Consider the following 15036-nt stretch of genomic DNA (forward strand, 5'->3'; position numbering starts at 1 on the left):
ACAAGAATAGTAGTGACAGCATAGAAAATAGGTCGCGCCATCCAACTTTAATGGTAAGGTCAAGACGTATACAATAAAAAAGAAAGCAGAAAAAAAAAACGCATAGTAAATGAATACACACTCAGCACCAGCACCGTTCAAACACGTTTTGAATGCAAAGCATGAGTCGGAAACGAAGTGAGGAGGGGATACAAAGAAGATGAATACAGAAAATGTTTATATATGTTCTTGTGAGATAAAAATTCCAACACTACCGTAGTAATTCTACATTCTTCACTAGTGAATTCCACTGGTTTTTGTTCCATCGCCAATAGCCAGCCGACCACTCCACATTCATCTAGCTTAATGCATATGGACGCGCGCACGATAATCATATTAATGGCATCAAACAACTGTTTCGGATTAAATAACAAACGAGCACGTCTTCATCAAAACAAATACACATACACACGACGGAAATGGAATATATCTCGGTGTTATGTATCTTATGTGCCACTAGTTCAATGACTTTGCATCATTGCGTGCGTTAGGCCGTAGTCTTTTCACTTTAACTTTTTCACCTACATACCTGAGATGAATTTTTGAGAAGTAACAGTGATTTGGATGTGCGCGTGCGCGTTCACATCTAATTCACTCGAAAATAATGTTTATCATCAGCTTTTGATATTTCTTCTCTCACACACAATTGACCACGGAATAATCTTGACTTTTGATGATGCATTCTTTTTCACCTAATCATCTGGCCGGTAAGAGAAATTTGACATAGTAAATGTTTGCCCTCTTTCGGACAATTTCATCTTCAAACTTGGTTACGAAGTGCTTTTTTTGGATGCTGACACATTGATGGTCTGTCACGTAAATTCTATAAGTGACGCTTGAGTAGGACAAAAGCAAACTTTCTATGGAATATTGATAAAATAAAAACAAGCCGCACGCTACATTGAAATTGTGCCAAATCTTTTTTCCCTAGTTAGAAACACTCAAAATTGTTCGTTTTTAACTAAACTCTCATTTGAATTTAATTTTTTTTTTCCTCATTCATGTAGAACTTTCATTCCTCATTCATAGATCATGATGTCAATCACAAATAATTTGTTTGATTTTTTTCAATTTGCAGAGAATACACGAACATTAGTCATCACCATGAATTGGCTTTGGAGTTTTGTTGTGTTTCAATACACGATACTGTTGCTGCAAGGTAGGCCTGAAACGACCGGCACCACACCAACATCGCCCGAAAAAATCACACTGGAATTGGAACATCCGTCGTCAGTTTCAGCCATTATTACAACACTCGAAAATGGGCTACGAACTGACATTATTAACGCAGACACGAAAAAGCATTTGTCGTCCAGTGTTGCCGTTTCAGCGCCAGCACAAACAACGAAACGTGTCATGTCTACGACGGCAGCGAGGCGAAATGAAGCGACTAGAAAAGGCACTAGAACAACACCCGAATTGGTAACATTTTCAACGGTTACCAGTGGTGGCCCCGATTCAATTGCGAAAACAACATCAACAACAACAACAACAAGGTACCATAACGTTGATCACAGTAGTAAAGAAATAATGCATGCCAAGCAACTAACTGCTAATAATGTACTTTATGAAGGGATAATACCAAATTATGTTAATGCACAGTTTCAATTACCATTACTAAATAACCCAGAGCTTCTAAGGCAGTATAGACAGCAACAAATAAATCGTATAAATCGTCAGTATTTGGCGAATGTCTACAATTACAATCCGTTTTTAGCACAATTTGTAAGCACATCAAAACCGACGTATATAGCTCCAGCACCGCCTCCACCATCACCGCCACCACTTCTATCAGCAACTCCGGTTGCAACTGCACAACCAACCTATTTCATTGTGAATCCAAGCGATTTTAGCTCGATCGACACGGTTCAAGCGAATGTTGACAATTTTGTAAATATTGAAGGTCAAATCAATCCAAATCAATATATCAATGGCGAAACGTATCAAGTGCCTCGACCACCACCATTAACTGTAAATATACCATATCATGAATTTCCAACGCCATCACCACCCTTACTGTATAATTCGGCAAATATCACAAAACTGTATTCGATCATCGGTTCAAGCACACCAGATCCATACAACAACTATCAAGCCGTACAAACGAGACCAACACACACTCGGCGAAAAGTTGTGAAATTTAGCATTACAACGCATCGTTCTGTAAAATATAGTCATAAGCATGGGAATGGTCATCATAATATGAAAAATTCACACAAAAATCATCAGCAAAATTATGAAAGTCACGAGTATACTGAAAGCAATGTGCATAAACACGAATCACGGCCGGGATATGATCAAAATAAAATTTCAATAGTTTATAATGAAAGTAGTAATCAGTATTTTAGCACAAACGATAGTAAAATTAACACAACTAACCTACATCGAAATGAGTCAATCGCCGCAACGACGACGAAAGAATGTTTGATCACATCAAATTTGTCAAATTCACCAATCGAAAATGTGTGTAGTTCAAATGATTTGAAAATAATCATCAAATTTGATGGTGCTCCGGTGTCCAATGCAACCAAACAGAATGAGGTCAAACCAAAAGTAAAAAAGAAAAAACCAACTACGACAACTACAACGACAACAACAACGACCACGACATCCACACCGGACTATGACTCTTTGTCTTATGAAAGCGGTGAAATATACAAGGATGAAGATGAAGATGACGACGAAGAAGATCTTGGCATATTTGAACCATTCAAAGGGATTCTTGACTTTCTCCCATCAACGAGAGATCGACAGGGACAGCGAAGACGGCGACGACGACGAAGACAACGAAGAAAGGGATCGAAAGACAAACATGGAGATAAAGGTTCCGGTGAAATTGTCAATAAATATCAAACGATCATTTTGCAAACACCGCCACCACCAACGACAGCACACAAACCCGAGTTTCATTTGAGCAAAAAATCATTGTTGAAATTACTCGCTTTGATTCCATTGTTCACCTTATTGAAACCGTTTCTCTTTGGCATTTGGACGCTTGTTTTGTCCCCTATACTTGTGATTGCAATCGGTGGTATTGCGCTTGGTGTCGTTCTCTATCCATTTTTGGCAATATCAAAGAAACAAATTTTTCACGCATCACACCAACGATCACCCAGAATTGTCGTTCACAGATACCAAGCGCCGAAGCACGGTTCTCTGTTGCCGACTTCCGGCATTCGCATCGCCAAATGGACAAGTGGAGAAAGGCGCAGAGCGTATCGACCACCAAATCACAGCGCAAATAAACGAATTTATACGGGAATACAACCACGGCGGATCATTCCAGTTGGTCTCCGAAAAATGCAACAATCGCAACGACAAAGGCGTGACACACAATTTCAACAGTGGCTTTTGGTTCAGAATAATTTCAACATTCGCATTATGTCACCCAATCAAGATTATGACTATCGATAACACTAAAAAAATTGGAAATGTAAATAACACGCTTATTAACCATATGATCGGCTGGGCACCATTTGTATAAGTAGAATGCTTAGGGCTTATTTAACTGAATGTAAAAAAAACTAGAAAACTAATATATTTTATATGAAATTAAGTCGTTAGTTTGGGTTTATTGTGATACATTCAAATTGTAGATCGGATATGGCTTAAAAGTGGTCGCAAATAAGAAAGTCAAGAAAAATCATATTTTATTCATTCATACCAATGTTTAACCGTATTCTTTTGGGAAAATGCTGTAAAATTTGCTTTGAAATTTTGGTACATATAAGGTAAACAACGTAAACATTTGAATAACATTCATAGAAAATGAATAACAAAATAACCCAAAAACAAGCTAGCCATTAACATTGAAAAACAAAAAAAGATATTTTAAACGAGAAACAAATTAGAATATTTAAACAAATTTGTTCATCATGAATCATGCAACAATGTGGCTGAAATTCTCTATTTCGTTTCTGCTCTCTGCACAGACTCATCGACGAACCGAATGCTAAACAGAAACCATTCGTGACCACCACAACAACAGCAACACCAAGAGTTGACCCAGTAACGGTAGCAGTGACCACATTAAATGCCGAAAAGCCCACAATCTATGACATAATCACCGAAACGGAGAAAAACCAAACACAATTCTTAAGCCGTAGTCAACAGCCAGCGATTTCGAGCACGGTGTCGGCGCCATTGGCATTACCGTTATCATCACAGATTCCGATGCAAATTCAGCGATCGGGTGTCGATTCACCGAAAGCGATCGGACATCACGTTGAAATGCATCACAGTGGTCATCCGGGCATTGCGGAGCCTTTAACATGGCAACAACTCGAATCGGAAATGTCAATGGTTGATCAGAGCCTAAAAGAATCATCAACATCAAAAGATGGTATTTCAACTTGGATTTTATTGAGTGGAAGCGAAAAACAACCATCAATGGTCGCAACACCGGCCACAACAACCGTTGCCCATGTGGAAAAGGTTGACATTAAAGACGATCGTCAAAATTATCGTTTCGGTGAAATTCATTCTGGCGACAAAATCGTAAAACCGGTCAAAATGCGCGACTCAATGGAAAATAAAAAGCCGAAGCCGAATCCGGAGAAAAAGAATAGACCAACGAGCACAACCGTCGCGCCCAAAACAACATTAACAGCAAAAACAACGGTAGCACCATCATCATCAACGAGCGGCATTCTTTTGGCCAGCGATTTTATGAATGACAAAAACCGTCGAAAAACACCGTTAGCCAATTTGAATAAATTAAACAAGCGCAAAACGTCCACAACAACGACGACCGCTGCACCAATTGTGTCAATTGAAAAAGTTGACGATACACCCACAACGATTGAAGAAATGGAAACAACAACACCAGTATCATTTATAGTGCTTGAGCCAAAAATTGCCGGATTTGATTTACCACAAGATCGGTCGCCAGCTACGAAAAAACCACAGAAGAGTAACAATTCATCGAAGACCAAGAAAAAGCCAACAAAGAAGAATAAGGTAACAGCGGTCACGAAACAACCGTCGAAGGTGAAAGAAAAGCCGATATCCACGACCATTTACAACTATTTGTCACGCGAAGTAATGCCAAGTGTTGGTATTTTGGGCGCTGGAATTCTTATAACTGGAATCGCCTCTTACTTTTTGAGTCCATTCGGTGCATTGCGACGATCGTACGATGAAGCCACCGATCGTCAAGATAATATCGATAACATTTATTCGGTGAATAACGAAGAATATGCCAGCGAAGGTGGCGACAATGGACAGCACGAGGAAGAGGTATTTTCGAAATTTTTGGCTGGAATGCCAATGCGTGATGTGCCACGCTATGTGAAATATTTCAAGCCAGATGGACCACATCCAAATCAACCGATGGGCCCCAATTATCCATATCGTCAGCAAGTACGACATCAACAACAAGCTCAAGCTCACGCACAAGCCCAGGCACAAGCATCGAACATTGTACCGAAATATAGTAATCCATATATGCGTTATCGTACCGCACCCAGTCCTCATTACAATTCTGCTCAGTACAATCCACAACCAAACTATCCAACATACCGAAACCATCAGATGAGCACACAGCCGGCTGTCCAACAGCAACCTGTTTCACCCGTTTACAATCCGCAATTCCATGAAATGCAGAAGCAGAAATCGTTCGCTAACATGGACACGATTCTGAAGCATCAAACAACGATTTATGGAAAGGCATCGGAGTCAAATGCAAATAATGTGGAAGAAAAATCAATTGGAACTGACATTCAAGCGGCGGCGGCGGCGGAAGAGGAACGATTGCCAGCTGCCGAAGGTCTAGTGAGTGATGTAACGGAAAATGAGGCAATCGATGATATTCCGGCGAAAATCCAACGACGCACCAACACTTATGTGGTTGGAAGTGCGATCACCGACACCCAACCAGGTGAAGCCGTAGTTTCAGCATCAATGACTGCATCAGTGGATGGTTTGCCGTCAATCAAAGGAATCGTTGAGCCGGTCATCACTGTAACAGCCTCATCGCATGGTCCACGTAGACGCCGTCGTCGTGACACTGCAACTGTCACACAAAAACCAGCAAAAGATTCTCCACACAAGACGAACGTGCATGAAAATCAACAGTCAACAACGACCACCACAACAAAATCACCACCGATGCAGGGCACACGATTGTACAGTGCCACCGATTATTCGTACTTAGCCTCTGAATACAATATGCTCAGCGAGAAAATCATGTCATTCGATCGCGACTACACGAATGCAGAGAATGAAAAAAAGATCGAAAAGAAATTACACGCTGAATTTAAGAGCATAGCAAATGACTATGATGCGCTAAAGCAAGCCGTTGAAGGTGCAAAAGCGATTGAACAGTTTGAAAAACAAGTGCGAATCCGGGCAAAGAATTTCGAATTGTCGGTCGTATTGAAAACCGGTATTTCAACTCTACGCCAACGCATAAAGTATTTGAGTGATTTGGTTGAGCACCCGGAAGACGATCGAATCATTGAGAAAATTAATCGTCGCAATGGTTCGTCGGAGCTGGGCCCGACGTCCAACACGACTGTAATAACAACGAGTTTACCAGACGGCGAAAACGGTTTTGTTGGTTTCTTGAAATTGCTTCAGCTAAAAGCACAATTCGGCTTGAACTTGTTACAGAACATACGACCTAGTTTTGAGCGAGCATTTGAGGAGGTATTTAAAAGACCGTACGAAAAACAAGATTAGACATTCGCTCCGCTCATTTTTCTTTCTAAACTTATTCAAAATTTAAAAAACAAAACGAAAAACAAAATCGTCGTCGAATCGCCTAAGATGACGTGGTATTCTAATCATTAAACGTGTGCTAATTACGCGGCTTTTTTTAATCAACTGAAATTTTAGACGAAGAGAATTACTTTTATAAAGACAAAATTTAACTTTGTACGATGAACAAAAAAGAAGATGATGACAAAAATGTAAGAATGAAAAAGGAATGAAAATCGAATGAAAAAAGTGAATTTCAGCGGAACCGAAACGCTATTGTACAACGAAAGCAAAATAATAACCAATTTAATTCGATTCGGTCTCTTTTCTATTTTTCAAATCATTTCTGTTGTTAGGTCCCAATAGCTGACTGAGCTAATTTCTAACAAAAATCGTTGGCCGATATTGCTATTTCAGTTGCTTTTCTTCTCTAAAGTAGAATTAGTTACGCTATAATTTCACATTTATCTTTAGCGTCAATGTCTGTTTGCAAACAAATGGAAATTATCGATTTTATTCTTAAGTTATTTATTGGATGAAAAACAAAAATCTAATGAACATTTTCAATTCGCATTATTACGGCTTTATTTATTTTAATGTAGAGAAGAACAAACAAACAATCAACTTACAATTAAGTAAACTCTCCAAATATAATAGTTTTAAGCCTCACTCATATACAAATCATATCAAATGCACGAAACACTAACATGAAAGATGAATGAATGATATTTTGACTTTGGAATAAGCTCTTAACTCTTTCATTCACACGTGGTGGCTCTTTTCTTTTGTAGGAGATTCCAAAATGTTTTGAATCATAAGATTGTACTAGCTTATATCAAACTGATCTGTTTCTATGGAATAAAATCTTAAAATAAAGATGCTACGTTTTTTTATTAGTATTTTTGCGAACATTTTCCTGATAGATGGCGAACTCAATGGGTAACATAAGAACATTTTTCATACACAATTGCTTGCCATACATTTTTTTGTTTTTCCTGTTTGCTCTGTAAAGCGATACAATTCAAAATTCTGCACAAGTAAGGAGATCTTTTTTTTTGCATTTGCCAATGTTTTTGAAGTGATTGCCGTTATCCTAGATATGGGTGCTATTAAAGGCGAAATGCTTGTTTTGATGAATTTAAGAATTGTTCCATTTCCTGAACGAGGCAAAGTAATCGTATCGATTAATCCATCGTACACGTCTCTTCATTCTAGCCAAAAATTTCATCGCTTTGGTCACTTCAAATGTACAACAGTCATTTTTATTCATATAATTCTCTGATTTCGTGTGGAATCGCTGATTAAGAAGTTATACATATAGTTCAATTTCCATTTTTCGCAAATTGTATTAAAATTATCAGGTAAGTGGTGATTGCAGCACAAATGGATGTCAAAATTTGCCTGTCGACGGTACACAATCCGAAAGCGGTAAAGTAATGCTTATGGTCGGCGAGCAATTGTCGCCAAAAGCGTTGCAACTAATGGGAAGAGAAACAAATTATTGCCTGATTGTAAAATTCAGAAGACTAAAAGCAAATTACTCACAATTGACTCTATCGAACTGTCTTTGCAATTTCTTTGCGCTTCACAAACAATGTTTATTGTTTCATTTGCCTGTACACATGTAACAGTGTATGTTATGAATCGGAAATTTTATTGAAAGTAAACACGTATTAAGGAATACGGTGCACAAATTAGACTATTGGACAAACTTTTCCAGAATATCTTTTCAAAATGGAATGTTTATGTGCAAATTTTCTAGATACTTTAGAAGGGTGAGTGTGTCAAAATAAAATCAAAATGTGGAAAGTTCTTTGTGCAAAGTCTCAATCCACTGGATTTTATTCAACTCACTTCAGATGACATTTTGTGACATGGTTCGACGATCAAAAGCAGCCGTAATATGTGAAAACAACACCATAGCAATAGCATACACGTGGCAAAAATGTCCTAGATCAAACAGCAAAGAATTCACAAAATGTAACAAATATGTCATTGAAAATTGAAATAGAAAAATCATGCAAATAGACACCGCCTCTGTGATGAGCTCAACGAATAAAAAGTAGCATGTTGACACAAGGGTAAGTAAGCAGGACATCAACATCAGCACCATTGTCATTCCGAAAGCACTTCTCATAAAGTTTCGAATAAGTATTTGGAAAAAAATGCACGTAATGTGTAACAAACTCGTTATAAACTCATTTTATTGTTAAAACTAAAGCAAAAAAGCTTGAAAATAACTCACCTTGATATTGTTGCTACTGTTTTACCTAAAATGGCATGATAACACATCAGTTGGTTTAGAAATGTCGCTGTTGAAAAATCCGCTGAGTATTTGCTCACGTCGAAAATGAATGCATTGATTTTGTCTGGAATTGGTTGTGGTGTTATTTTCGCCACTGGACGTTTAAGTGTATTTATGTTGGAAGATAGGGAAATTTCGTCTTTTGTTTTCATTGTCAAAGCTTCTCTTGTGTTTTGCACGTCCTTTGACATGACCTTCAGCTGATCCGAAACCGCCAGTACTTTATCTAAGTTTGAATATTTTGAGTATTCATTAAATTAATCAATTTGAATCGATAATTGCAAGGAGTTTACCAAATGGAAACAGGTGCTTGATAGCTAAATTCAGCCGATGATATCGCCTTTGCATACCAAGGACAGTTTGCGCCAATTGCGTGTGCAATGCCATTAAAACGTAGTACTGCACATAAAATGGAAGGTAGGATTCCATGTTTATACGGGCAGTAACTGAAAAATGAATTCATAAACAATTTGTTTGTATGTTTTATGAAATTTGTGTGTTCCGTCTTCAGTTTGACATCAGCTTATTATGAAAGCGTGCAATATCTGGAGATCTGAATTGAAAAAAATCCAAACTCTTAGCAGAAAATGCAAACATCGATAACTTTAAAAGTTTTTCAAGTTTAAATGAATAAAAAAGAATGTTCGATTTCACGAATCACAAAATCTATTGTTGCTCAAAGTTCAAAAAGAAACAGAAATGGCGATCCCAATTTGCCAAGTTACCATCTTGTAGCTTTGCTCTGAAATTTTCAGCACTTCGCCATTTGAATACAATATCCAAAGCAAGCATCACTGTCATAATCACAAATACAATTGCTACCATTATGAAATTTCTCCTTTTGTCTTTCTTCATATCGTCATCGAACATTGACAATTCGTCGTCAATCTAAAATTATTTTGGCTCATTAGTCGTTTTTTGCACATCTATACAACTCATTTTAATTCTTTTGCTACTATTACTTTTCTCAGATTGGAATTGATTTTTTGTATAAATTTCCGTGCAAATAAACCGGTCATGGCACCACATAGGACTGCACTCACGACTATAAATACTTCAAACCTTGTGACGAATTTCGAAGGTCCTGATCTCATTCTAATGAGGAAAAAATTTCGTTAGCCAATCCACTTTGGTTTTCATACAGTGCACTATACACTCAATGCGCTGTGGTGCAACGCCTCAAACTAAACCAACATAAACTTACCGAATTGGTGCTTTTGACTGTGAGTCGATAAATAAATATCGAATCGATAGACTGGCTAATTTTTATTGAAAAACAAGAACGAATTAATATTTTGTCCATTCTTTCGGTTCTTCACATTTGTTACCCATTGTGACCATGAAACAAACACTGTAAACGCACAGCCAACGAGATCGTCGAATCTCAATAATTCGATCTTTGTTGTTATTTCGTTGGATCAAATATGGTGCCAGACCAAAAATTCGGCTACAATAAAATCCAGGCAACGAACCCTCTTGAATCTCCATTACTAAATTGAATTGAATGTCTTTACTCAAAATGAATTTTATCAAGCGGTAATTTGAAGTATAAAGTTATTCTATGCAGAGCACGATTGGTCACAGTGTCACATCTATTTTCAAACATGGACTGTTGGTATTCTATTTGTTTGGCTTAAATTCTTGTCCACGATTCATAACCGTGGCAATGTGACGCCTCAAATGACGATAATATTTTCAAGATTCGGTTCCAGATAAGCGGCAAACGATTTCGTGATTGAATTGATGTTCATCACAGATCGTAATCTATTATTAAAAATGACACTCGGAATGGGAAAATGCACATTGATGACCTAAATGCTACCACTGATCACATCAATTAAAACGTATTAAAAAATCGATATTTGTTTTTTTATTTCATTTCTTATTATTATTTTAATCGATGTTTTGAAATTGCAATATAATCGGTAAATACAGCAGGGTCAATCCGTAATGGGTGTTGAAAAATGCAGAAGACATTTAAAATGCCAGCGGCATCCCCAGTGGAATGTATCAAATAACCAATAAAGTAAACCTATGTATGTTTATTTTTAAAACAATATTTATAAGTTATATTTGACATTTGACATTTTCATGGTGATTCAGTTCATCTGTTGAGCAAGTTTGCGGTCATGACAGAATCAAAGTGGTTGTAGTAAATTTTTCACATTGTGCATGATGATTATTGGAATGGAGAAAACTGTTTATTGATAGATTCCATCAAAGTTTCTGCATAATTTTGAGAGTGAATAAAAATGTTGATCAAATCGATTTGTAATAAAGCCAAAATACATGTACATTTGTGAAGTTTCTTTTAATCAGAATTTATTTAACGCTTTTGAAACGAAGATAACAGCGATTTGGACGATTTTCCATTTGAAAATGGCGTTCGAATGGTCATTTTCCAGCGAGTTTACTCGGTCAGAATTATCAAAGTAAAAACAAACGAATCCCTATAAATTCACATAAGCGCGACAATATTTCGTTCTTTTTTAACCCTCAACTGCATAAGCCCGCCTTTTGGCGGGCATCATTTAAACACCTGTATAATGTGAATCGTACGGCGGATGACATTGCTTCAAGGGGAATTTTTATTTGTCAATGTTTTTTCTTTATTTTTGTCTTTGGCGTCATTTGTTTATGTCGTACGATTGGTGAGTTATAAACAAAAATGTGCACGAAAACGAAAATTTGACAAAATAAATTATTCGGTTTCCAAATTAGACATATTTTTGACACTTTTAAACAATGGATTTCATTGTTCTCTGACTTATTTCTATCGCATTTCCTGACTAAACGATGGGAAATCTAGGATTATGAATATTTTTTTCGTTATCTATGGCCAAAAATCAACCAAATACCAGTACTCCCAGTCCTAGGAAAAATTCATGCAGTTGAGGGTTAATGTGTTTTTAAACATACCTAACATCGAATTCGAACTTTTTAGCATCGATTTCAAATTTGAGATTGTATTTGATTAATTTATGATGGAAAAAAAATGTAAAAAACATAGCAATTCTCGTTTATGTTATTTGTTGCGAATTTTCTTCGGATGTTTGATGCATTCAGAGTTCAGGATGTGTTGACGTAGTTCCGGTACACGAGCCAGTCCCAATCCACACAGTGAGCACTTGAAGTAGATTATGCCGACGGCTTGACGGATAGGTTTCAAGCATGATTTCTGGTGTTTTAAAACGTCTTTGTTCTGGCGAATGGTTTCATTGCAAGCGTTACACTTGAATTTGTACTGATGCAAATGTGTTCCGATGACATGCAAATTATGAGTCCGAATTGAGGCAAATCGTTTGCTGCACAGTGTGCATTTGTATGGTTTCGCACCGAGATGTGTCCTCATATGAGTTCCTTGTAAAATAGCAAACGATGGGAATATTTCTTTGCATAGGCAGCATTCGTAGACTTTTTTGCATTTTAACTCGTGCTTCTTCTTGTACTTGATGTGCGAAAACTCCTTGCTGCAGTAATCACATTTCAACAGTCCAATTTTGGTGTGAGACTTGATGTGAATTTTAAAGTTTGCTTCTACCAAATACTTTTTCGGGCAAAGGTGGCACTGGAACTTTGCTTCTCCGGTGTGTTTGGTCACCATATGACCACGCAATGACTTCACATCTCTGCAAGTCATTTTGCAAATGTAGCACTCAATTCGACGTTTCATACATGTTGCTTGATGCAAATCTCTGGCGGCTCTGCTGGTGTGTCGACGATTACAATTTGGACAGATGAGTGCGAGCAACTTAGGATGGTCTTCTGTGAGGTGACGCGCTAAAAGTTTTGTTGACGAAAAACTTTTCGAACAACTCATGCATTGATAATACTTTTCTCCAACGTGTTTCAATGCGAAATGCCGATGAAATTTGTTGTAACTGAGGCCAAACTTTGTAAAACCACACAGATGGCACTCATACCGTCGTTTGCGGCATTTATTCTCGTGTTGTGTCAAGTCTTCAGCGCTGAATAATCGTCGATGGCACTGGGCGCATTTAAAGTTGAACAAATCACGATGCCGTTGAATATGATGGGCTAACGCTTCGCTTCTTGGGAAAAATTTGGCACAAAATTGACATTGGAACGGCTTCTCTCCCGTATGTTTTCGCATATGCATACTCAATCCTTCGAAACTCAATTTTGCATACGTGTATTGGCATATATGACACTCGAAGCGACGTCGAGTGAGGCAATAGCTTTCGTGTTTCTGCAACGTTTCCTCCGTTACAAATCTGCCATTGCAAATGGAACATTTGAATGGTACAACGCCTGGATGATGTTTTTCGTGACACCTGAGGCTGCCTTTGGTTAGAAACGTTTCGTCGCAATGCTCGCACTGGAATACCTTTTCACCTGTGTGCTCCTTTCTCATATGCTCCGTCACCTTGTACATGTACAACCGTTTCATTTGGTGTTTACACAAGTGGCATTCGAAGCTGCGCCGTTTCACACATTTCAATTCATGTGATTCAATGTCTTTCTTGCTGAAAAACCACATGCGACACAATGGGCATTTATATCTTTTCTTCGTTGGATGATCGCGTTGCATGTGATGCACAAGCAAATTGCGAGTGATAAACTTTTGTGAACAAGTCCGGTGGGTGCACGCATATGGGGTGACACCAGTATGTAGTCTCATGTGCTCTTTGACAATAGATCGATTTCTTGACGTTGATTGAAAATCACAAAAGCGACATTTGGCCATTTTCACTTTATTTACCACAATTTCCAATGGCTGCAGTTCAACATTTTCAGACTTTTTATTGGTGACTCCCGTGGTTTTCTCCTTTTTTTCCACCTTCTTCGTGACTTTCGTTGCTTTCTTTTTATCCTTGCTCTTTTGTTCCACTTCCCTCTTTCTCTTCTTGGTTGGTTGCTTTTGGTTTATTAAGTCATTGGTCGTATCGTATGAAATTCGTCTCATCTCTTCACGGAATTCCATCATGGTTACATCGTCCACATCAACTTCACTTTTAATGAACTCTAACTGTGATTCCAAACCGATTTCGGCTTCAATGGCTGCCCTATTTCCATCATTTTCGGTGTATACGACAGTTTTGGTTGGAATAAACTCCATCGACTCGTGTTCATAGCCATTGTCGATTGGTTCCATTTTAATTTGTATTGCCTCATCCACATACTCGTCCATGGCATGCAGCGGTAATTCCTCTTCAATATGCACTCGACGCCGTTTTTTCGACATTTCAACTCGATTTTTAGACTTTGGGTAAATTCCAACAACCTAAAAGTCAAAATCACTTTGATTCATAAAAAAAAATTAATTTTCAAATCGAAGTGTTTACCTTACAATAGAAATTTATTCGATCAAAGTAGACTATGGGAAATTTCTGCCGCAAACAACACTTGGACAACAAATAAAATATGTTTCGATGCAATAAAACTTTGAAATGTCAAATCATCTGTTTGTGCGCTCAAACTGAGCCACCGGTGATGGAGAGACATCTCAGCAATATGTCATTGAGAGGCGCCAAGTTCAAACCAATTTAATATTACTTGGGTAACATAGTTGAAACATTTTATTTTTTTTTATTATAAATCAATGAATTTTTTGGTTAAAATTTATTTTAGCAGCATTATTTAAAAAAAAAGGAAATAGAAACGCGTTTGTTCATTAGCTTGTTTGTGGAGATTAACATTGTTGTTATGGTTAGTCGTGTAAAACATGCCCTCTTGTGAGCAATAGACGTACTGACTTTACGAAACATCATTGTCGTCTTGATTTGAAATAGAAAAACAAACTGTTTATGCAAAAGCAAACTCACAAGATATGTTTGCAGTTTCAATAATCAGAGTTCAGAAAATTTATTTCGTGTGACCAAACCGAATACATTTTTTTTTGGTTTTGCACTTATAACGTCTGTATTATAAACTTGAGATACATTCGGTTTAGTAACCTTTTTTTGTTGAATTTCAAATGAAGTTTCATGGCGGAATAGTTATGCGTTTTCTGGTGATTTTTTTAAGACTGT

General features: G+C 37.5%; 3 protein-coding genes across 4 annotated transcripts; 1 reads left to right on the forward strand and 2 right to left on the reverse strand.

The window, feature by feature from the left end:
• The first annotated feature begins 3705 nt into the window (after window positions 1-3705).
• On the forward strand, window positions 3706-7464 carry LOC129569277 (uncharacterized). The gene is made up of 2 exons (XM_055448035.1): window positions 3706-3770; window positions 3972-7464. Exons 1-2 carry the CDS (start codon window positions 3706-3708, stop codon window positions 6718-6720), a joined length of 2814 nt encoding a protein of 937 aa, XP_055304010.1. The 3' UTR covers window positions 6721-7464.
• A 523-nt stretch (window positions 7465-7987) lies between these two features.
• LOC129569358 (gustatory receptor for sugar taste 43a-like) lies at window positions 7988-10640 on the reverse strand. Its single transcript, XM_055448162.1, has 9 exons — window positions 10372-10640; window positions 10248-10302; window positions 10006-10153; window positions 9739-9931; window positions 9337-9489; window positions 8984-9269; window positions 8603-8867; window positions 8284-8367; window positions 7988-8216 (listed from the first exon to the last, which is right to left on the reverse strand). Exons 1-9 carry the CDS (start codon window positions 10529-10531, stop codon window positions 8061-8063), a joined length of 1500 nt encoding a protein of 499 aa, XP_055304137.1. The 5' UTR covers window positions 10532-10640; the 3' UTR covers window positions 7988-8060.
• Window positions 10641-11339: 699 nt separating this feature from the next.
• LOC129579459 (zinc finger protein 431-like) lies at window positions 11340-14483 on the reverse strand. 2 transcript variants are annotated; one of them, XM_055469570.1, is made up of 2 exons: window positions 14355-14483; window positions 11340-14288 (listed from the first exon to the last, which is right to left on the reverse strand). In XM_055469570.1, the coding sequence occupies exon 2, from the start codon at window positions 14247-14249 to the stop codon at window positions 12069-12071; it is 2181 nt and encodes a 726-aa protein (XP_055325545.1). In that variant the 5' UTR covers window positions 14250-14288; window positions 14355-14483; the 3' UTR covers window positions 11340-12068. The 2 variants fall into 2 exon arrangements, with proteins under 2 accessions (XP_055325545.1, XP_055325537.1); XM_055469562.1 differs by having other exon boundaries at window positions 14350-14483.
• Between the last annotated feature and the right edge of the window lie 553 nt (window positions 14484-15036).

The sequence above is a fragment of the Sitodiplosis mosellana genome, unplaced genomic scaffold (assembly GCF_009176505.1).
Source record: "Sitodiplosis mosellana isolate CC-2019 unplaced genomic scaffold, AAFC_SMos_1.0 Smas_scaffold_1, whole genome shotgun sequence".
Lineage (NCBI taxonomy): Eukaryota > Metazoa > Arthropoda > Insecta > Diptera > Cecidomyiidae > Sitodiplosis > Sitodiplosis mosellana.

What these genes read in the sequence shown, in the direction of transcription:
- LOC129569358 (XM_055448162.1), bottom strand. Translation starts at nt 10,531, where the DNA reads ATGGAGATTCAAGAGGGTTCGTTGCCTGGATTTTATTGTAGCCGAATT. An exon ending in TCAATTCCAATCTGAGAAAA is followed by an intron (nt 9,932 to 10,005) that starts GTAATAGTAGCA and finishes AAATAATTTTAG; the next exon opens with ATTGACGACGAATTGTCAAT. An exon ending in ACAGTTCGATAGAGTCAATT is followed by an intron (nt 8,217 to 8,283) that starts GTGAGTAATTTG and finishes TCTTCCCATTAG; the next exon opens with TTGCAACGCTTTTGGCGACA.
- LOC129579459 (XM_055469570.1), bottom strand. Translation starts at nt 14,249, where the DNA reads ATGTCGAAAAAACGGCGTCGAGTGCATATTGAAGAGGAATTACCGCTG.
- LOC129569277 (XM_055448035.1), top strand. Translation starts at nt 3,706, where the DNA reads ATGTTTAACCGTATTCTTTTGGGAAAATGCTGTAAAATTTGCTTTGAA. An exon ending in GAAATTTTGGTACATATAAG is followed by an intron (nt 3,771 to 3,971) that starts GTAAACAACGTA and finishes CTCTCTGCACAG; the next exon opens with ACTCATCGACGAACCGAATG.